At 51.0% G+C, this 23,239-nt stretch overlaps 1 protein-coding gene across 1 annotated transcript in view; it reads right to left on the reverse strand.

The window, feature by feature from the left end:
• LOC119969941 (G protein-coupled receptor kinase 6-like) overlaps window positions 1-23,239 on the reverse strand; it is a 158,939-nt gene that overhangs the window by 21,104 nt on the left and 114,596 nt on the right. The window contains exons 6-8 of the mRNA XM_038803909.1: window positions 12,313-12,405; window positions 8,481-8,544; window positions 7,011-7,176 (exon numbers count right to left, since the gene is read on the reverse strand). Coding sequence (XP_038659837.1) covers window positions 7,011-7,176; window positions 8,481-8,544; window positions 12,313-12,405 — 323 coding nt within the window. The remainder of the gene's footprint in view (window positions 1-7,010; window positions 7,177-8,480; window positions 8,545-12,312; window positions 12,406-23,239) is intronic.

The following is a 23,239-nucleotide window of genomic DNA, read 5'->3' on the forward strand; positions in this document are numbered from 1 at the left end:
AGGTAGGGAGGGGTGTGGGGCTGGAGGGGGTTACAGATAGGGAGGGGTGTGGGGCTGGAGGAGGTTACAGAGATAGGGAGGGGTGTGGGGCTGGAGGAGGTTACAGAGTTAGGGAGGGGCGTGGGGGCTGGAATAGGTTACAGAGGTAGGGAGGGGTGTGGGGCTGGAGGAGGTTACAGAGGTAGGGAGGGGTGTGGGGCTGGAGGAGGTTACAGAGTTAGGGAGGGGTGTGGGACTAGAGGAGGTTACAGAGATAGGGAGGGGTGTGGGGCTGGAGGAGGTTACAGAGATAGGGAGGGTGTGTGGCTGGAGGAGGTTACAGAGTTAGGGAGGGGCGTGGGGGCTGGAATAGGTTACAGAGGTAGGGAGGGGTGTGGGGCTGGAGGAGGTTACAGAGGTAGGGAGGGGTGTGGGGCTGGAGGAGGTTACAGAGTTAGGGAGGGGTGTGGGACTAGAGGAGGTTACAGAGATAGGGAGGGGTGTGGGGCTGGAGGAGGTTACAGAGATAGGGAGGGTGTGAGGCTGGAGGAGGTTACAGAGTTAGGGAGGGGTGTGGGACTAGAGGAGGTTACAGAGATAGGGAGGGGTATGAGGTTGGAGGAGGTTACAGAGATAGGGAGGGGTGTGGGGCTGGAGGAGGTTACAGAGATAGGGAGGGGTATGAGGCTGGAGGAGGTTACAGAGATAGGGAGGGTTATGGGGTTGGAGGAGGTTACAGAGATAGGGAGGGTGTGGGGCTGGAGGAGGTTACAGAGATAGGGAGGGGTGGGGCTGGAGGAGATTACAGAGATAGGGAGGGGTGTGGGAATGGAGGAGGTTACAGAGTTAGGGAGGGGTGGGGGGCTGGAGGAGGTTACAGAGATAGGGAGGGGTGTGGGGCTGGAGGAGGTTACAGAGATAGGGAGGGGTGTGGGGCTGGAGGAGGTTACAGAGATAGGGAGGGGTGTGGAGCTGGAGGAGGTTACAGAGATAGGGAGGGGTGTGGGGCTGGAGGAGGTTACAGAGATAGGGAGGGGTGTGGGGCTGGAGGAGGTTACAGAGATAGGGAGGGGTGTGGAGCTGGAGGAGGTTACAGAGATAGGGAGGGGTGTGGGGCTGGAGGAGGTTACAGAAATAGGGAGGGGTGTGGGGCTGGAGGAGGTTACAGATAGGGAGGGTGTGGGGCTGGAGGAGGTTACAGAGATAGGGAGGGGTGTGGGGCTGGAGGAGGTTACAGGGATAGGGAGGGGTGGGGCTGGAGGAGATTACAGAGATAGGGAGGGGTGTGGGCCTGGAGGAGGTTACAGAGATAGGGAGGGTTGTAGTGGCTGGAGGTGGTTACAGAGATAGGGAGGGGTTTGGGGCTGGAGGAGGTTACAGAGGTAGGGAGGGTGTGGGGCTGGAGGAGGTTACAGAGATAGGGAGGGGTGTGGGACTAGAGGAGGTTACAGAGATAGGGAGGGTGTGGAGGCTGGAGGAGGTTACAGAGATAGGGAGGGGTGTGGGGGCTGGGGGAGGTTAGAGATAGGGAGGGTGTGGGGCTGGAGGAGGTTACAGAGGTAGGGAGGGGTGTGGGGCTGGAAGAGGTTACAGAGGTAGGGAGGGTGTGGGGCTGGAGAGATTACAGAGGTAGGGAGGGTTGTGGGGCTGGAGGAGGTTACAGAGATAGGGAGGGTGTGGGGGTGGAGGAGGTTACAGAGATAGGGAGGCGTGTGGGGCTGGAGGAGGTTACAGAGATAGGGAGGGGTGTGGGGCTGGAGGAGGTTACAGAGATAGGGCGGGGTGTGGGGGCTGGAGGAGGTTACAGAGGTAGGGAGGGGTGTGGGGCTGGAGGAGGTTACAGAGATAGGGAGGGGTGTGGGGCTGGAGGAGGTTACAGAGGTAGGGAGGGGTGTGGGGCTGGTGGAGGTTACAGAGGTAGGGAGGGGTGTGGGGGCTGGAGGAGGTTACAGAGATAGGGCGGGGTGTGGGGCTGGAGGTGGTTACAGAGATAGGGCGGGGTGTGGGGCTGGAGGTGGTTACAGAGGTAGGGAGGGGTGTGGGGCTGGAGGAGGTTACAGAGGTAGGGAGGGGTGTGGGGCTGGAGGAGGTTACAGAGATAGGGAGGGGTGTGGGGGCTGGAGGAGGTTACAGAGGTAGGGAGGGGTGTGGGGGCTGGAGGAGGTTACAGAGATAGGGAGGGTTGTGGGGCTGGAGGAGGTTACAGAGATAGGGAGGGGTGTGAGGCTGGAGGAGGTTAGAGAGATAGGGCGGGGTGTGGGGCTGGAGGAGGTTACAGAGATAGGGAGGGTTGTAGGGGGCTGGAGGAGGTTACAGAGATAGGGAGGGGTGTGGGGCTGGAGGAGGTTACAGAGATAGGGAGGGGTGTGGGGCTGGAGGAGGTTACAGAGATAGGGAGGGGTGTGGGGGCTGGAGGAGGTTACAGAGGTAGGGAGCGGTGTGGGGGCTGGAGGAGGTTACAGAGATAGGGAGGGTTGTGGGGCTGGAGGAGGTTACAGAGATAGGGAGGGGTGTGAGGCTGGAGGAGGTTAGAGAGATAGGGCGGGGTGTGGGGCTGGAGGAGGTTACAGAGATAGGGAGGGTTGTAGGGGGCTGGAGGAGGTTACAGAGATAGGGAGGGGTGTGGGGCTGGAGGAGGTTACAGAGATAGGGAGGGGTGTGGGGCTGGAGGAGGTTACAGAGATAGGGAGGGGTGTGGGGCTGGAGGAGGTTACAGAGATAGGGAGGGGTGTGGGGCTGGAGGAGGTTACAGAGATAGGGAGAGTTGGGATTAGGGGGTGGGGAGAGGCTGAGGATCAATCAAAGCTCTGCAATGATGGATAAGTGGAAAGATGAGTTTAAGGTCACAGGTACGAGTTTCTGCTGATTTAATGTGGAATTCATGGTCCGGTTCCCAGCTGGATGGCACCATATTTACCGGAGATTAGACAGCTTCATGATAGCAAAGTGCCAAGAGATGGGGTCTCCAGGGTTAGTGCAGTGGCTGCTACTACCTAACCAGCTGAAAAATACATTGTACCAGCAGAGGGTGCTGGTGAGCTATTCATGACTTCCCCAGCCAGAACTGTCTCCCTGCTGGTGGTGAGTTCTGCTTCCCAAGGGTGAAATCGGCAACAGGGAACTTGCACGCGCGCAGGTGCACTGCGTGCTCCGCGCTCACTTTCTAAGTGGAGAAAGATGAAAGTCGGAGTCATGGTCGAGCCAGGTTTTGGGGCTGTGAACCGCGATTTTGTTTGCTGCGTTTCCTGCAGGTGCTCCCACAGTCCAAAGATGTGCAGGTTGGGTGGATTGGCCATGCTAAATTGCCCCTTAGTGTCCAAAATTTTAGGTGGGGTTACAGAGATGGGACAGGGAATGGGCCGAGGTAGGCCCTTTCAGAGGGTCAGTGCAGACTCAATGGGCTGAATGGCCTCCTTCTGCAGTGCAGGGATTCTACGATATACAATGACGTGGTTAAATTAATTTACAATCGAGGCGGGGAGGGGGGGGGGTTTGCGAATGACTGCACATGGATGGGGCAGGGCTGGACCATGGAGATATTTGAAAACAAGGATGCCTTGATTAAGTTTCATCCGATAGACAGAACCTGCTACAGTGCAGCACCCCCCTCAGCACTGACTAGAGTTCCGGCTTAGATTCTGTGCTCTCCAATCCACGGGGGCGATTTGAACCCACAACCTTCTGACTCAGACCCACTAGGCCACGACTGACAAATCGCGTTCAGTTTGTGGCCACTCAATATACTGCAAAGTTCTGGGGTGAAAATAAAATTGGAAGGTTACATTTTGCTAGCATGGGAGGAGTCACAGAAGCATCAAAAAGATTAGGTTGGGGGTACCGGGATAGGGTGGAGGTTGAAGTGGGGTGCTCTTTCCAAGGGCTTCGTTTAAGGCCAGCATTTGACGGCCATTCCTAATAAACCCGAGAAGTCTGTTCAGTTTTAAATGGAGCAGATGGTGTAGGTTACGGGCACGGAGACGGGGGGGGGGGGGGGGGGGGGGGGGGGCTGAGAGCAGCAAAGTGCAAAGAAAAACTGTTTGACGTCACTTCTTACTGGCTGCCCTAATGACTATCTGTGTGAAGGCGAACAACAAGAGGTGGACACCAGGAAACTATGAATTATGTACAAATGTAACTAATTAACTCAATCAGATCAATAATTCAGCAACACTTCAACCTCTTCCTCGACTGTTTTGCTTGAATAATTCCGCACCGTCGCAGAGTGCAAGGAACAGGACTGAGTTCAGCTATGACACCTCGCAGCCACCCCTTTGTGATCCAGTATTATCTGGGTCCAGAGGGAAATCAGCGGGTTAAGCACTGGGACGCCGGGCACCAAGAATATTCTGCGGCCCACCACACCAACCCCTAGGTAGCGCGGTAGCACAGTGGTTAGCACAGTTGCTTCACGGTCCCAGGATCTCAGGTTTGATTCTCGGCTTGGGTCACTGTCTGTGCGGAGTCTGCAGGTTCTTCCCGTGTCTGCGTGGGTTTCCTCCGGGTGCTCCGGTTTCCTCCCACTGTCCAATTATGTGCAGGTTAGGTGGATTGGCCATGATAAATTGCCCATAGTGTCCAAAAAGATTAGGCGGGGTTACGGGGTTATCGGGATAGGGTGGAGGCTTAAGTGGGGAGCTCTTTCCAAGGGCTGGTGCAGACTCGATGGGCTGCAGTGTAAATTCTATGATTCTATGAACCCCACACAATCGTTCTTTATAGGAAGTCTTGCTCCTACTGCACAGGGCATTGGTGAGAGCGGACCGAGAGTAGTGTAAACCTTTGGGCTCCTTGAGGAGGGATATACTTGCATTAGGAGTAGGTTAGAGAAGGTTCACCAGGCTGATTCCTATACGATGAGGGGGTTTGTATTCTGAGGAAAGGTTGATCGGGTTCAGCCTATACTCGTTGGGTGTTTAGAAGAATGAGTGTTGATCTTACTTAAACACAAGATTCTGAGAAAGCTTTTTTAAAAATTCATTCATGGGATGTGGGCGTCACAGGCTGTGCCAGCAATTATTGCCCATCCCTAATTGCCCTCGAGGGGGCAGTTAAGAGTCACCCACATGGCTGTGGGTCTGGAGTCACGTGTAGGCCAGACCAGCCAAGGACGGCAGATTCCTTCCCTTTTTTAAAATAAATTTAGAGTACCCAATTATTTTTTTCACAATTAAGGGGCAATTTAGCATGGCCAATCCACCTACTCTGCGCATCTTTGGGTTGTGGGGGTGAAACCCACGCAGACACGGGGAGAATGTGCCCCATCCATGTGCAAACGGAATGTGAAGTTTGCACATTCTCCCCGTGTCTGCGTGGGTTTCGCCCCCACAACCCAAAAATGCGCAGAGTAGGTGGATTGGCCACGCTAAATTGCCCCTTAATTGGAAAAAAAAAATAATTGGATACTCTAAATTTATGAAAAAAAGTCTGTGTTACTGTTATGGGCCAGGGTTTAGAGAACCCCAAAGTGTATCATGGAGTTCACCTGACCCACAACTTTTACTGGATTGTGGTACGGGGCGCACACGGCCCACTCTACAGGTGTCGTAGAGCAGAAATGGAAAAGTATTTTTTAAAGCAAAACAATGTTTATTCTATGAACTCAAGTTAACCTTTTTTTAAAACATAGTGAACATCTTAGCAACCATTAATTCAAATACAACCCCCAAAGAATACAACACTAAGTAATCATTTTAAGCTTTCCTTTCAACATCCATACAACTTCAAACACCTTTTACCAGAAGCACATCAGGTTAAAGACACTCCTGTTATTAGTCTTAAATCACCAGGATCGATTTACAGTCTTTAGATTAGAGAGAGAGAATTATACACGTTCTGGCTATGACTGCAGCTATTCAGCTCTGAAAACGAAACTAAAACACACCCTGCAGCAAACAGCCTAAAATGAAAGTAAAAAGCTGAGAGACAGCCCAGCTCCACCCACTCTCTGACATCACTGCAGTTAGTAAACACCCATTTATTAAAGGTACTCTCACTACAGATATTTATATACACATCCATTCATAAACGCCCATTTCTTAAAGGTTCTCTCCCATGACTGTTACAGGTTTATGGAGGGTTGCCATGATCTTACTGACTGGCAGAACAGGCTCGATGGACCCAATGCTCCTCTCCTGCTCCTAGTTCTCATGCTCTAATGCAGCCTTCTTCCCCAAACAAAAACCCATCCACCCCTCACTCCAAACAACCCACCCCCCCTTTGTACGTTAAATCATCTTTGCACATATGCCTCCCACCTTGCTCCAATCCATCAAAGCACAAACATCGAATACAACACAGAGGAAAGCGGGTGTGTGGAATGCTTGTACACACAACAACAGCAAAGTGGACCGCCATATACTTTATTTAAACTGATTGCTGTTCTCTGTTACCATGGGGACTGCTATGGTGGGAGGTGGGGGTCTCGTTAACCCTCACATGAATCCATCCCTGGGGAATCATAGAATCCCCACAGTGCAGAAGGAGGCCATTCGGCCCATCGGATCTGCGCCGCCCCTCTGACAGAGCACCCCTCCCTGGGCCCACTCCCCCACACTATCTCCGTGACCTAACCCGCACATCTATGGACTGTGGGAGGAAACCGGAGCACCCGGAGGAAACCCACGCAGGCACGGGGGAGACAGTGGAAACTCCACGCTGACAGACTCCAGGCTGGAATCAAACCCGGGTCCCTGGCGCTGTGAGGCAGCAGTGCTAACCGTGCCACCCAAATCATACTGGAAACGGAATCCTACAAAACAATTAACAGATTTTTATTTGCTCCAACGTTGGTGGCTGTGCCCTCTGCTGCCTGGGGTCCTAAGGTGCAACATTAGCCCTCCCTTAGCCTCTCCCCATCTCACTCCCCTCCTTTGCAGGGATTATAATTCTGACCAAGCCGCCAATCACCTGCCCTAATAACTCCTTGGTGACAAATTTTGTTTGTTAACCCTTTGATAAAGGCTTTGAAATATTTTGCTGCAATTACAAAACACTTTGAAGGCAAATTGCCTTGAGCACGACGAAATATATACTCATAATATACTCGGAGGCACTTACGACAAATCTACTGTTAACTTTCTCCAAGATCTTCTTTTCGTTCAATGCCATGTTCTCTCCTTTCCTCTTTTTGATCCTCTTCTTTTCCAACTTTTTGCACGCATACATTTTCCCTGTGGCACGAACCTGACAGGCACAGACCTGAGCGCGGGGAGAAGCAAAGTGTGGGGGTAAGTGACAACAATTACTCTCAATCAGTCCATCCGCTTGTTTGGGTTGAGCAGGGAAGATGAACCACGACAGGAGTGGGAACCACCAGCTCGTCTTTATGCCTGAAACGGGGTGGGAGGACACTGGCAGGATGCACTGGGCGAGTATCCCTGATAATGCCGCACTCCCTCCTGACTCCGCATCGGTGTCATTTCGTGCCTCAGTCCGGCACACACACACCCTCCTCGAGTCAGAGGATTATGGGGTTCCCCTCTCCCCCCCCCCCCCCCTCCCTCCCCCCCCCGCCGCTGGTCTACACACCTAATCACATAATCCAGGCTGATGCTCCGCAGCAGAATCAGAAGAGAACTTTTACAGCAATGATCTGTCTTCGCCGACTGAACAAACGGCCCGCCCCAGCCTTATCCCACTTTCCAGTACTTGGTCCGTGGCACTGTAGGTTAGGTGTAAATCCGGACATCTTTTAAAGGAGTTGAGGGTTTCTGCCTCCACCACCCTTTCGGACAGTGGGTGCCAGACCCCACAACCCTCTGGATTAAAAAGATTATTCCTAATCTCCCCTCTAAACCTTCCACTAATCTACTTAAATCTCTGCTCCCCAGTCACTGACCTCTCTGTTAAGGTAAACAAGTCCTTCCCATCCACTCTATCCCAGGGCAACCTCGCAATTTTGTACTTCTCAGACAAATCTCCCCTCAGCCTCCTCTGCTTCACGGAGAACAATCCCAGCCTATCCAATCTTTCATCATTGCTGCAACTTTCCAGCCCTGGGAACATGGTGGTAAATCTCCTCTGTATCCTCTCTCATGCAATGGCATCCTTTCTGTAATGAGGTGACCAGAGCTGTATGCAATACTCAAGTTGTGGTCTAACTAATGTTTTATATAGTCCCAGCGTAACCTCCCTGCTCTTGTATTCTATACCTTGGCTAATTAATTGAAAGGATTCCATATTCCTTCGGACCCACCTCATTGACCTGTCCTGCTACCTTCAAGGATCTCTCCGAGGTCCCTCATTTCCTCTACGCTCCCATGTATTGGGCAATCCTTCACCTTGTTTGACCTTCCCAAAAAAGCCTCACCTCGGGCTTCCCTGGCTCGGATTCCATATGTCACCCTTTCGCCCGCCTGACCATCGGCCACTGCCACCTACAATATCTACCACGTGGCCCTTTGGCTGGAGTTGCCATCTTTCAGTGCGACACCGAGCAGAGGCCTCGCTCACTCGCTCCAGGTGGACGAAAGGAATCCGCACCACTATTCCGGAGCACTCACCTCGCCAAATCCGCCTTTTCCCAGTACTCGATAGTGCCGAAAAGTATTTTTCGTCGAAGGTTGCCTGGAAGGATGAAAGGACGGTAAAATAGCTTAGGACTCTAGGAAAGGCAAGAAAAGTCAAGTCAGAATCCAAGACTGAAGACTATACCCTCCTTGGCAAAGCTATTTGACACACCCCCGTGCACCTGGTCGTGGTATTGCGATCACCGAGGATTGACACGTGTCAGGTGAATTGTTTATTGTGAAGGATTCAAATATCAAAGGGGCAACACTACAAATCAGACAGGGGTTGTTTTCGCAGCCTTGCAGATAGCAAAACATCCCAAACCTTGACAGCAGAGTTATCAAACAACAATTCACACCGAGGCGCTCAAGAAGAAACTACGACAGGTGGCTGAAACCTTTGCGTCCAAATTGGGTAGCTCTCAGAGATAGCACAGGCATGATGGCCAGAATGGCCTCCTCCTGTGCTGTTTGGTTCCATGATTCTCTAAGCTCGTCAGAAGGTTCCGTCAAGACATAATCAGAAATATTTTGGGTGGGAGAATGAGGGAAGGCAACAAACACAATGGTACAATTCTGAGGAGGGGTGGGGGGGGGGTGTGAAGGAACAGAGGGTCCTGGAGAATACGCTCGTAACTCGCTGGCAGCAGAACAATTTGAAAAGTTGTTAAAAAGCATTGAAGTTTGACACAGGGTCCTCTGGACTCGAAACGTTGGCTCTTTTCTCTCCCTACAGATGCTGCCAAACCTGCTGAGGTTTTCCAGCATTTTCTCTTTGGCTTGAGATCCTTGGCGTCGTACATAAAGTTAAGAGTTATGCTAAAATCTTTATAATTTACATTAGAGAGAGAGAGGAGACAGAAGAAACGAGAGAGAAAAGAAAGAGAAGAGAGGAGAGGAGAGGAGAGGAGAGGAGAGGAGAGGGAGAGGAGGAGAGGAGAGGAGAGGAGAGAGAAGAGAGAGAGCGCTATAATGTTTCCAGGAGGCGATTCACCACCCCCTTCGCAAGGACAGTTAAGGACGGGGAACAATTGTTGGGCTTGCCAACGACGCCATCATCCCGTGAGTCAGCAAAAAGGCAAGAGGTGAAAGCCTGCAATGGTGCGGAGAATCTGGGGTTGTTCCCCTTAGAGATGGACGAGGAGCGGAAGTTTGATGCCTGTTCAAAATTCTGAAGCATTTTGATCTCCCAGACAGGGAGAAGCTGAGGCAGCAGGGCTGGCAACCAGAGATTTGAAACACTGGGCAGAGGTACCAGGAGGGGGAAGATGAGATTTACTTTTTTAAAACCCTTTTGAATTAACATGCCCAAAGGGTGGTGGAAGTTTATCCAATGATAGCTTCCACAGAGGGGACAGGGTATATTTACACTTTGGAGAAAGGCACAACTTGCACAGCGAGGGGGGGAAAGGGTAGGAGTGTGGGATTCATTGGCCAGCTTGTTGAAAAGCAGTCACGATGGGCAGAATGGCCTCTCTGGCTGCACTGTAAGATTCCGTGATGCATTCTTTAAGTGAGGCAGGAGGACTTTGTCCATTAAGGTCAAAATTCTAAATTCCCAAAACAATGAGATAGTTATAAAAAAAAAAGGCTCAGGCATTAATCTACAGGAGAAAGGGGGGCATGGGAGACCTCTAGTGAGCAAATGGAGACGCGAGGGCGGCACGGTAGCACAGTGGTTAGCACTGTTGTTTCACAGCGCCAGGGTCCCAGGTCCGATTTCTGCTTGGGTCACTGTCTGTGCGGAGTCTGAACATTCTCCCAGTGTCTACGTGGGTTTCCTCCGGGTGCTCCGGTTTCCTCCCACACGTCCCAAAAGACGTGCTTGTTGGGTAATTTGGACACTCTGAATTCTCCCTCTGTGTACCCGAACAGACGCCGCAATGTGGCGACTAGGGGCTTTTCACAGTCACTTCATTGCAGTGTTAATGTGACAATAATAAAGATTACTATTATTATTAATTAACTTAACAAGTTGTACGGTGCCATGGGCTTCAATGGTCCTATTTACATGGTCCTATTTACATTGAACAGAACAGCAGCATTAACATCCAGCATTAACATTCCCTTTTCTTCCATGTACTGAATGATCTGTTTGAGCTGCTCGCAGAAAAATACTTTTCACTGTACCTCGGTACACGTGACAATAAACAAATCCAATCCAATCCAATGTTACGCCCACGTGGGTACAGCGGGTTTGTCAAGACATCGTTGAACTGTGTGTTCCCAGCCTTGTTGCACTTTGTCAGGGGAGGACTGGCAATTTTATAGGCACAGCAGAAATTTGGCAATGGTCATGGACCATCACTTGGAGAGGTTCTGTCAGCTGGCAGCAGTGTGTTAGAATGAGATAGCAATGGCTTGGAGGAGGGCAAAAACACAAAAGAAAGGCACGACAGCAAAACGCTAATTCAAGGAACGCGTCATTGCGCTCACAGGAACCTCGAGAAAATAAGTTGGGAAGGGAACACTTGCCGAGGTTAGAGTAGAAAGAGGAACGATCACTGCCATTTAGTGATCATAAAGCCCAGATAATCCGAGCAGCAGCCCACAGTCTGAACGTGACCGGCTTCTGAACCCTTTCCAAACCTACCAGGGCATCAGGAAATCAGATTCAACCCAATCAGGCAGCTCTTCACAGTCTAAGCATCATAGAATCCCTGCCGTGCAGAAGGAGGTCATTCACCCATCGAGGGCCATTCGCCCACTCCCCTGTCCTATCCCCATAACCCTGCACATTGTTCATGCCCACAGCCACCTAACTGCACCATCTTGGGACACTAAGGGGCATTTCCTTTCTTTTAAAAAATAACTTTTATTCAGGTTTTTCAGTAACAAATTTTCTCCCCACAATTTAAAACAAACAAGGCGTGTTTCCACACCAACACAAGAAAATAACTCACCCCCCCAAAATAAATAATAACAAAAAACCAACAGCAATACAAGAAAGAAAACAACATAGCAAACCCACCGCCGCAAAGACAAACCCCCTAACCATCCCCAAACCCCCCCCCCCCCCCCCGCCAAGGTTGCTGCTGAGACCGACCGCTCTCTACCCCTTCGCCAGGAAGTCGAGAAAGGGCTGCCACTGCCGAAAGAACCCCTGTACCGACCCCCTCAGGGCAAACTTCATCCTCTCCAACTTGATGAACCCAGCCATGTCGTTGACCCAGGCCTCCGAACTCGGGGGCCGCCTGTCCCTCCACTGTAACAGAATCCTGCGCCGGGCTACTAGAGACACAAAGGCCAGAATGCCGGCCTCTCTCGCCTCCTGCACTCCCGGCTCCGAAGCTACCCCAAAGATCGCGAGCCCCCAGCCCGGCTTGACCCTAGACCCGACCACTCCCAACAAACTCCCCGCCACCCCCTTCCAGAACCCCTCCAAGGCCGGACAAGCCCAGAACATATGGGTGTGGTTCGCCGGGCCTCCTGAACACCTCCCGCACCTGTCTTCCCCTCCGAAGAACCGGCTCATCCTTGCTCCCGTCATGTGAGCCCTATGCAGCCCTTTTCAGCTGAATTAGGCTGAGCCGTGCGCAAGAGGAGGAGGAATTCACCCTCTCCAGGGCGTCCGACCACGTTCCATCTACTAAGGGGCAATTCCGCATGACCCATCCGCCTAAGCTGCACATTTTAGGACTACGGGAGGAAACCGGAGCACCCAGAGGGAACCCAGGCAGACACGGGGAGAACGTGCAAACTCCACACACTCAAGTCATCAGAGGCCGGAATTGAACCCTTGGCCCCTGGCACTAGAGGCAGCAGTGCTGCCCTGAGGGCTTTAGCAGCTTAACAAAATATAATGATATTGCTTCCAGGACATTACCTTTCTAACCATTTCCATTGTAGGAATCGGGAGAAGTACATGCTTTCTTGGTATTCTGTGAACGGTTCACCACTTAGGTAATCATGGACGGCTCTGCAATTAAAATTGGGTGAAATTAAAACGTGAGAAACAAAAAAGTTCCAGCAGTTACAATAGGTACAGTTATCGGTATAGTTATAATCACCAGAGGGAGGGCTAAACATGTGGCTACAACTATAAAGGTATACGGTATGGTGGAATAGTGGTTACATTATTGGACCAGTAAACCTGGACTAATGATCCAACCACATGGCCGCAGCAGCTTCGAAGGTAAAATTAAATGAATTAATTAAATCTGGAATTTAAAAAATTAATCCCATTAATGGTGACCATGAAACTGCAGGATTGTTGCAACAATCTGTTTCACCAATGCCCTTTAGGGAAGGAAATCTGCCGTCCTTACCCGGGTCTGGCCTACATGTGACTCCAGACCCACAGCAATGTGGTTGACTCTGAAATGGCCAAGCAACTAACTCACTCAGTTCAAGGGCAATTAGGGATGGACACTAAATGCTGCCTTTGCGAGCAATGCCCATATTCTGCGAATGATTTTTTTTAACGTGCAAATCAAACACTTTTCGCAAGATTAAATCCTTGGGACATGGACATGACCGGCATTGTCACCATTTCCTGCACATTCCTAGTTTCCCCCAAGAGCCACTGATATTTTTCTAAACCGATTATCCCGTTTGGCTCACTCGGCAACTTTCGGCCTGTTGGGAGACAATCACCCTGGCGTGGGGCTGGAGGAGCAGCTCTGATCCAGTGAGAAAAGCAGCCTCCCTTCCCTAAACTAAAGGGATGTTTCAGAGAACTGCAGCTTCTCGCAAACGGCTGAAAACAGTTTTCACCGAAGGCAGGCCGTCATTATTTGGCAAGGACTGCGGTATCGTTTGCGGCAAATTCCTCCAATGAACTGTGTACCTCAACACTGTAACGCCACTGGTCTACGTGAGTGGGACTGATTGAATACATGTTTCCAAGAGCAGACATGGGCGTGATGGAATGAAGGGCCCCTTGCCCATTGTCAGAGTTTATGGGACAAATCTCCCAGCCCCGTCCACCACAGTAATCGTCGAGGGCGGGTCGGAAAATTCTACGCACCACTGAAAGGTCCGTTGGCCTTGGGTGGGAATTTCCAGTCTCTGGGGTGGGATTTTCCAGTTCCGCCCACCCTATGAATTAGACTAGCCCCCTTCCCCTCGCCCCCAGCCAAAAAGGTGAGATCGATACCAAGGCCCATGACCGAGGACAACGGCAAAAGAAGTGAGAATAGACACGGTAATCTGGCCAAAAAAAAAAATGGTTCGCAAAGCCATGAAGATTGGCCACTGGCAGATCAGTCCAATCATAAATAAAAAACCCTTTACCTGCATAAACTTCCCATCACCATTATAAACTTGCAAGTCCACACGGAGAAAGGGAATTTGTCAATGTAAATCCCCCCCCCGCTGCAATTGTACACCCATGCAGCACCGTTCAGCTACTTTTGTTTAAGAAACAAAAATAACAACGGACCAGATAAACAAACCCACCAGCTGCCAACCACCAAAACTAGCTGGACCACCAGCCATAAGACTGATTAATAATGAAACCACCGCTCAGGCTGAGTGTATCAGTGGAAAGTAAGCCCCACCTATTATTTTTGTTAAGCATCTGTGAAAATGTGTGTGAAAAGAAAGAAAAAGTATTGCATTTTTACAAAGGCGACGTAGGAGGTTCACATACTTGAGTAAACAACACCAAGGAGGCCTTTCCTGTCACCCCTGCTCGCCCACTTTATATAAAGTATAAAAATAGGGAAGTCCGACTATACAGACCCACCAGCTATACAGGGCGTAAATTAGACTTGGAATACTGTCAACGGTTTTTTTCCTCTCGAAGGAAAGATATTGGAGGCAGCGCAGAGAAGGTTCACAAGGTTTATCCTGGGTATGGAGTAGATCATAGAATTTACAGTGCAGAAGGAGGCCATTCGGCCCATCGGGTCTGCACCAGATCTTGGAAAGAGCACCCTACCCAAGCCCACACCTCCAACCTATCCCCATAACCCAGTAACCCCACCCAACACTAAGGGCAATTTTGTACACTTAAGGGCAATTTAGCATGGCCAGTAGGGGTAGATTGGGCCTGGGTTTAGAAGAATGAGAGGTGACCTTATTGAGACATATCGGATTCTCAGGGGGTTTGACAGGGGAGATGCTGAGAGGATGTTTCCCCTGGTGGGAGAGTCGAGGACCAGAGGGCATAACCTCAGAGTAAGGGGTGGCCCATTTCAGACAGAGACGAGGAGGAATTTCTCCTCTCAGAGGGCAGTGAATCTGTGGAATTCTTTACCGTAGAGAGCTGGAGAGGCCGGGTCGTTCAAGGCTGAGGCATCCGGTGGCGGCCATGGAGTGAAAGGTGGCACATTTGGCAGCTCCCGCTCATGGTGGTCTTTTTGTGGCTTGTACGCTGGATTGTTGTTGGAATTTTATGAGGTAAGGGTGTGGAAGCAGGAACAGAAGGAGGGGGACCCCTAGATTATGGAGCCGAGCACCAGGAAAAATCGGAAAAGAAGGAATCAGAAGTTGGTGGCGAGTGAGGACCAGATTTCAAGTGTGGCAATGGTGGAGGTGCAGGGTCGGGCCCCGCCAGTTCAGTGGACGAACCAGTTGGTGAGCTTCTTGAACGAGAGGTTCTCCCAGCCACGTAAGGAGTGTGCGGAGAACCTGGCCCGGGCGGTGGACCCGATCAGGGCAGCGGTTGACCGCGTGGAGGAGAGACTGACGACCCAGGGACAGGCGATCCAGAGGCTGGAGGAGCAGGCAGGGGAGCAGGAGGAGCAGTCCACCTCGATGGCAGTGGAGATCGGGATGCTGCAGGACCAGCAGAAGAGGCTGCTGGAGAAGGTGGAGGACCTGGAGAACTGTTCACGGAGGCAGAACATCCGGATCGTGGGTCTGCCGAGGGGAAAGAAGGATCGGATGCCGGTGCATATGTGGGGAAGGTGCTGGAGAAGCTGATGGGGAAAGGTGCGTTCGACAAGCGTTGGAAGTGGACCGGGCCCACAGGGCACTTATGCGTAAGCCCCAGGGGCATGAGCCCCCGAGGGCAATGGTGGTACGACTGCATCGGTTCCTAGACAAGTAACGTATTATGAGATGGGGCAGGCAGACGAAGCAGTGTGTGTGGGAAGATGCTGAGATCCGGGTGTACCAGGTCTTGGGAGCAGAACCCGCAAAGAAGAGGGCGAGTTTCAACAAGGTCAAGTAGGCCCTGTATGCGAAGGGAATAAAGTTTGGTCTGCTTTATCCGGCCGTTTATAGTTGACCTATGGGGACCGGGAGCTGTACTTTGGCTCGCCGGAGGACGTTGTGGACTTTATGAAAGACAATAAATTGACGGGAGAATGAACACCTTGAACTTTGACTGTGGGGAACTGAACAATGAGCTATATTTTGTAGAAAACTTTAAACTTTCAATGTTTAATTTGCGATGTTTGGAATGGCTTTTGAGGCTCTGTGTATATATATTTCCTTTTTCTGGTTTTGATTCGGTTCTGTTTGAGGTTAGTTGACTAGATAATACTTTGTTAAGGGAGGAGGGATAGGCCTTAGTGCTCGGACCTTAGAGTTTGTTTATTTTTGTCTTTGGGGTGGGGTTGGGTGGGGGCGGGAAAGAGAGAACCAATGTGGGGGGGGGGGGGGAAACGATACTAGGCGCCAGGGGTGGGGGCTGCCAGGCTAGCTGGCAGGGCTAGTCCATGGAAGCAAAATGGGGGGTGAGCTGAAGGCCAACGTGGGGGTGGGGGGGGTAGACTGCTGACGGGGAGGGGACTTGTAAGGTGGTGGAGGGGAAGAGTTAACGATGGTAGCTGCCAGAGGGCGGGCCAGGTGAGGTGCAGGGTATGGGCCAAGGGCTGGCCTAGGAGAGGCTATGGCTGATCGACAGGGGAGGGGGGTAGGGTGCTCCCGACCAGGTTGGTCACGTGGAACGTTCGTAGACTGAATGGCCCGGTCAAAAGAGCCCGTGTGTTCATTCACTTGAGGCAACCGAAGGCGGACGCGGCCATGTTGCAGGAGACTCGTTATGGGGGTTTGATGGCAAGCTAAGGCCCAAAACCAAACTATAAATAAATGCCTATAAACATGTGCCTCGGCCATATTGGGGAATGTAAAATATGTATGCTGGCTAAAGGGGGCGGCCACAATTGTTGTTATGAAGTTGCTTACCTGTAAATATTCATGTTAAATTTTTGTGTTTTCTTTTTTTCTCTCTAATAATTTGTAATTTGTCATGAAGTCTGGAAAGGTGTCAACAATAGCGAAAGAGCTGCGGGAGTTTATGGAGCGCGTGGGAGGGGTGGTGCCATGGAGATTCAGGAGGCCAAGGACTAAGGAGTTTACATTCTACTCCCATGTGCACAAGGTGTATTCCAGGATAGACTTTTTTGTGCTGGACAAAACGCTGCTGGCGGAGGTGGTGGATACTGAAGATTCAGCAATTGTGGTGTCGGACCACACCCCACACTGGGTAGACCTGCCAGTGAGTAAAGGAAAGGCCCAGCGGCTGGAAGGAAGGCATTGAAGGCTGTTATCAGGGGGGAATTCATCTCGATTCGGGCCCACAGGGAGAAGACTTAACGGGCGGAGTTGGACAGGCAGGTAGGCAAAATTTTACAGGTGGACAGGAGATAAGCGGAGTCTCCGGATGAGGGGCTCCTGAAGGAGCATCAGAGACTGCAAATGGAATTTGGGCTCCTGTCCACAGGTAAGGCGGAGGGACAGCTGAGGAGGGTGAAGGGGGCGGTGTACGAACATGGGGGGAAAAAAGCCAGCAGGATGTTGGCGCATCAGCTGGGGAAACCGGAGGCGGCGAGAGAAATTGGGAAAGTAAAGAATACAAGGGGTGGTTGTGGACCCGGAGGGGGTGAATCATGTTTCGGGAATTTCATAGGCGATTTTATAAATCGGAACCCCCAGCTGGTGAGGAGGATATGAAGCGATTCTTGGAGGGGGGCTGGAGTTCCCGAGGGTAGACGAGGAGATGATGGAAAGCTTGCGCGGCTCAATCGGGCTTGGGGAGGTGATAGACGACTGGGGGGTTGATGCAATCGGGTACGGCTGCAGGACCTGACGGATAACCGGTAGAGTTTTACAAAAAGTTTTCTGGGTTACTGGGGCCGCTCCTGGTAAAGGCCTTTAATGAGTCCAAGGAACTGGGAGTGCTCCCCCCAACATTATCACAGGCATCGATTTCCCTTATTTTGAAGCGGGATGAGGATCCAGAGAGCTGTGGATCGTATAGACCGATCTCTTTTGAATATAGATGCGAAGTTGCTGGCAAAGATCCTCGCCACACGTATAGAGGCCTGTGTCCCAGAGGTAATAGGGGAGGACCAGACGGGATTTGTGAAGGGATGGCACATAACGTCCAACATTAGACGACTTTTAAATGTTATAATGATGCCAGCGGAGGGGCGCGAGGTTGAGGTGGTAGTAGCCATGGATGCAGAAAAGCCTTTGACCGGGTGGAATGGAAGTACTTGTGGGATATCTTAGGAAGATTTGGGTTCAGTAGGGATTTGTAGATTGAGTCCGGTTGATATACCAGGCACTGGTGACGAATGTAAGGACCAACCGGGTCTGGTCAGAATACTTCAGTTTGTGTAAGGGGACAAGACAGGGATGTCCGCTCTCCCCACTACTGTTTGCCCTGGCCATAGAACGCCCTTGGCAATGGTCCTACAGTCATCGAATGTCTGGCAGGGGATAGTGAGATGGGGGGGTGGAACTTAGGGTCTCGCTCTACGCGGACAATTTGCTCCTGTACATAACAGACCCACTATGGGGGATGGCTGGAATTATGCAGATATTGGAAGAATTTGGTCGGTTCTCAGGTTACAATTTAAATATGGGTAAGAGCGAGGTGTTCGTGATCCAGGCACGGGGGCAGGAGAGCAGACTGAGGGAGTTATCATTTAAAGTGGTGAGGAGGAGTTTTAGGTACCTGGGAATTCAGGTGGCTAGGGGCTGGGGTCAGCTCCATAGGTTAAATCTGGGCAGGGTGGTCGGGCAAATGAAAAGAGACGTCCGCAGGTGGGACATGCTCTCGCTGTCATTGGCGGGGAGGATGCAGACTGCGAAGATGACAATCCTCCCGATGTTGCTGTTCGCTTTTCAATGTCTTCCAATTTTTATCCCCAAGGCTTTTTTCTGGAAGATGGAAGATGAACGCGGTGATCTCAGGTTTTGTATGGGCTGGTAAGACCCCGAGGGTGAAGAAGATACTTTTGAAACGGGGGTGCGGGGGAGGGGGGCCTGGCCCTTCCAAATTTTATTAACTATTACTGGGCGGCCAACATATCGATGGCTAGGCAGTGGGTAGTGGGGGAGGGTTCGGTGTGGGAGCGAGTAGTGGCGGCATCCTGTAAAGGTGCGGGTTTGGAGGCTTTGATAACGTTGCCCCTGCCGTTCTCGCCGGCTCAGTACTCCACAAGCCTGGTGGTGGTTGCAACCCTGAGGACAATGGAGACAGCACATGAGGCTGGAGGGGGCATCGGTGTGGTCACTGATCTGTGGTAATCACCGTTTTGTTCTGGCTGGGGAGGGGACAACCTCCTGGGAGGAGAGTTGGACTATGGGAAAATGCCTTGGAGAGTTAATTCATCCTCGTCATGTGCCAAGCTTAGCCTGATCCGGTTTAAGGTGGTTCATAGGGGCACATGACGGTAGCCCGGATGAGTAGGTTTTTCGAGGAAGTGGAGGATAGGTGCGGACGTTGTGGGGGAAGCCCGGCGAATCTTGTGCATATGTTCCGGCCGTGTCCGAAGATGAGAGGATTCAGGCAGGGATTTGCGGACGTCATGTCAGAGGTCCTGGAAGGGAGGGTGACTCAGAGTCCAGAAATGGCAATATTTGGGGTATCGGAGGATCCGGGGACCCAGGGGGAGAGGGAGGCCAATGTCATGGCCTTCTCCTCCCTGGTGACCCGGAGATAGATTTTGCTGGGATGGAAGGACTCGGAGACTCCAAATCAGGAGTGTGGGGTTAGTGACATGGTAGGGTTTCTCAGGCGGGAAAAGATTAAGTTCACCTTGAGAGGTTCAATTCAGGGGTTGGCTCGGAGGTGGCAGCCGTTCATCGACTTCTTTAAGGAAAACTTAAGGGGGGGGGGGGGAAAATGGGAGGCACGGCATTGTGAAATAAGGACAGGAAATCTAATATACGGGTAATTAGGAGCTAGGGCGGGAGGGTAGTTTAGTTGGACATGTTATTGTGATGTGGTTGTGTGTGTCAACCTGTTAAATTTGTTAATTTGTGAAAATTACAAATTCTTCAATAAAACATTTTCTAAGCAAAAAAATTAAAATTAAAAAAAAGTATGTTCAAGGCTGAGGTAGACAGATTTTTCATCAGCGAGAGAATCAAAGGTTTTGGGTACAAGGCGGGAAAGTGGAGTTGAGGATTATATCAGATCAGCAATGATCTCATTGAATAGCGGAGCAGACTCGATGGGCTGAATGGCCTACTTCTGCTCCTACGTCTTATGGTCTTTAGAGGGCAATGAAAAGTAAAAAAATATTGGTGTTGAACTGGAGTTGTTGAGAAGGTTCTGATCGCACCTAGAAAGTTTCCAGACCAATTGTTTATTCCAATTTGGCCAGGGAGCTCTCGGAGAAATTATTTCCATTATCTTTATCAAGTACCCACAACTATAAGGAAGGAAATCTGCTCCCGTGGGATCTGGGCGTCGCTGGCAAGGCCTTCATTCTTTGCCCATCCCTAATTGCCCTTGAACTGAGCGATTTGCTGGCCCATCTCAAGGGGCAGGTAAGAGCCAAACACATTTCTGTGGGTCTGGAGTCACATGTAGGCCAGACCAGGTAAGGAACGGCAGATTTCCTTCCCTAAAGGACATTAGTGAACCAGATGGGTTTGTGCAACAATGGGTGATAGTTTAACAGTCAACATTACGAAGACTAGCTTTCAATGCCGGATTTTATTAATCGAGTTGAAGCTGCATGAGGTGCCGTGGTGGGGTTTGAACCCACGTCCCCAGAATTAGCCCGGGGCTGTGGATTACTAGTTCACTGACCAGATTACTAGTGCACCACCCCATCTCCCCTCGGTGCACACAAACTCTTCGCTCCAGTTCTTCACCGCATTCATACCCTTCCCGATCCTCTTCTAATCCATTGCAGAACGTACAAGGTTATTGCACACAGCCATCCCTCCAACCCCCTGCCGACATGTAAATACGCATTACATAGAATGGAAACTCTTCCAGAGCCTCTGGTGTTTGCAGCAAACACGCAGCAACAAGGTTCAAGAAAAACAAAAGCTTTGCTTGAGCACAGCCCCGCTGGCACATTCTTTCCACTACTGACGTCTCCACATTTGGAAGAACATCAAAATGTTACTTGCCTTTCCCCGGGGCAGTGAATGAAATCGAGCCAGAAGGGGCGCTATGTGGTGGCTGACAGGAGCCAGCACACCAGCGCATTATTGCTCATTGCTACCTTACACATCTCAGGGGCAGTCTGGAGTCATGATCGGCCACTCCACCTCCACCTCCCCCTCCCCCTCCTCCCAGGGATTGCCCCAGAGGATGTAACCCAACACCCCCACCACAAATCAAAACAAATTTGTGAGAAACGGCTGGAGGTAACACAGGGAATAAGAAGAAAATAAATCGAGTCCAGACATTGCTCTGATTTTAGCTCTTAAATTGAGCGAGACTTTCTGGAACTTTTTTCGTTCTGGGGGTTGTGGCCGGTGCCGAATAGGCCAGAATTTGCTGCCCCCAACTGTCCGTGAACCGAGAGGCTTGCTCGACCATTTCAGAGGGTAGTTTCAAGACAGCCACCTTACTGCGGATCTGGAGTCACGTGTAGGCCAGACCGGGTAAGGACGGCAGATTTCCTTCCCTGAAGGGGATTAGTGAACCAGGTCGGGGTTTCCCCCCACAATGGCTGATGATTTCGTGGGCACCGTTACAGAGGCCAGCTTTCAATTTTAGATTGAAAAATAAAAATGAATTTGATTTAAATTCCACCATGGTTGGATTTGAAGCCCCGTCTCCAATGCATGAGACTGGGCCTCTGGATGACTGGTCTTACATAGACTTACATAGAATTTACAGTGCAGAAGGAGGCCATTCAGCCCATCGAGTCTGCACCGGCTCTTGGAAAGAGCACCCTACCCAAGCCCATACCTCCACCCTACCCAATAACCCCACCCAACATTAAGGGCAATTTGGACCCCGAGGGCAATTTATCACGGCCAATCCACCTAACCTGCACGTCTTTGGACTGTGGGAGGAAACCGGAGCACCCGGAGGAAACCCACGCACACACGGGGAGAACGTGCAGACTCCACACAGGCAGTGACCCAAGCCGGGATTCGAACCTGGGACCCTGGAGCTGTGAAGCATTTGTGCTATCCACAATGCTACCGTGCTACCCCCCACTGCAACCACGCTCTCAGTCAACACTTTCCAGATCAGAACAAATCGCTGCCGAAGAATATTCATTCCCCACTGTTGTGATCATTGTGAGGGGTTTCCAGGATGGAAGATGTAGCGATCACAAAGATACTCAAAGCTCTTTTGAAGATCTACACTAATTTTATTAACACCACTAAATTTTGAGTTTGACACTTATTCTGAATAGCAATTCAGGGGGCCTCACGGTAGCATGGTGGTTAGCATCAATGCTTCACAGCTCCAGGGTCCCAGGTTCGATTCCCGGCTGGGTCACTGTCTGTGTGGAGTCTGCACGTCCTCCCCGTGTGTGCGTGGGTTTCCTCCGGGTGCTCCGGTTTCCTCCCACAGTCCAAAGATGTGCGGGTTAGGTGGATTGGCCATGCTAAATTGCCCGTAGTGTAAGGTTAATGGGGGGATTGTTGGGTTACGGGTATACGGGTTACGTGGGTTTAAGTAGGGTGATCATTGCTCGGCACAACATCGAGGGCCGAAGGGCCTGTTCTGTGCTGTACTGTTCTATGTTCTATGTTCAAACATACATGTAAGAATTAAACTACACCCACTAACACTATCCCTATCTACTAATTATAACTATTATATATATATATTTAATAATCTTTATTGTCACAAGTAGGCATACATTAACTGCAATGAAGTTACTGTGATCCATGCAAGGGGATAGGAGAGGTGACTGGGGGAACTGCCGTTTAGAGCAGTAGGAGGAAGCTTTAGTTATCTAGGTATCCAAGTGGCAGGGGAATGCGAACGGTTGCAGAAACTTAATCTGGCCCGATTAGTAGACCAAATGAAGGACGATTTTCGGAGGTGGGACACGCTCACATTGTCACTAGCTGAGAGGGTGCAGACGGTGAAGATAATGGTCCTTCCGAGATTCCTGTTTGCGTTCCAGTGTCTCCCCATCTTTATTCCGCGGACCTTTTTTAAACTGGTTAACAAAGTTATCATGGGCTTTGTATGGGCGGGCAAGACCCCGCGAGTAAAAAAGGGGATGCTTGAGTGGAGCCGGGGAGAGGGCGGGCTGGCGCTGCCAAACTTCAGTAACTATTATTGGGCGGTGAATATAACCATGATTAGGAAATGGGTGGTGGGGGGAGGGTCAGCATGGGAGCGTATGGAGGTGGCTTGGGGCGTTGATAACGGCGCCTCTGACGTTCCCGCCGGCACGGTACTCCACCAGCCCCGTGGTGGTGTCAGCCCTGAGAATCTGGGGGCAATGGAAGAAGCATGTGGGAGTGGAGGGAGCATCGGTCTGGTCTCCAATAACCACCGGTTTGCCCCGGGAAGGATGGACGGGGGTTTTCGGAGATGGCGGAGGGCAAAGATTGAGAGGATGGGGGATATGTTTATAGAGGGGAGCTTTCCTAGCTTGAGGGAGCTGGAGGAGAAATTTGGATTGGCC

The sequence above is a fragment of the Scyliorhinus canicula genome, chromosome 8, assembly GCF_902713615.1.
Source record: "Scyliorhinus canicula chromosome 8, sScyCan1.1, whole genome shotgun sequence".
Taxonomy (NCBI): Eukaryota; Metazoa; Chordata; class Chondrichthyes; order Carcharhiniformes; family Scyliorhinidae; genus Scyliorhinus; species Scyliorhinus canicula.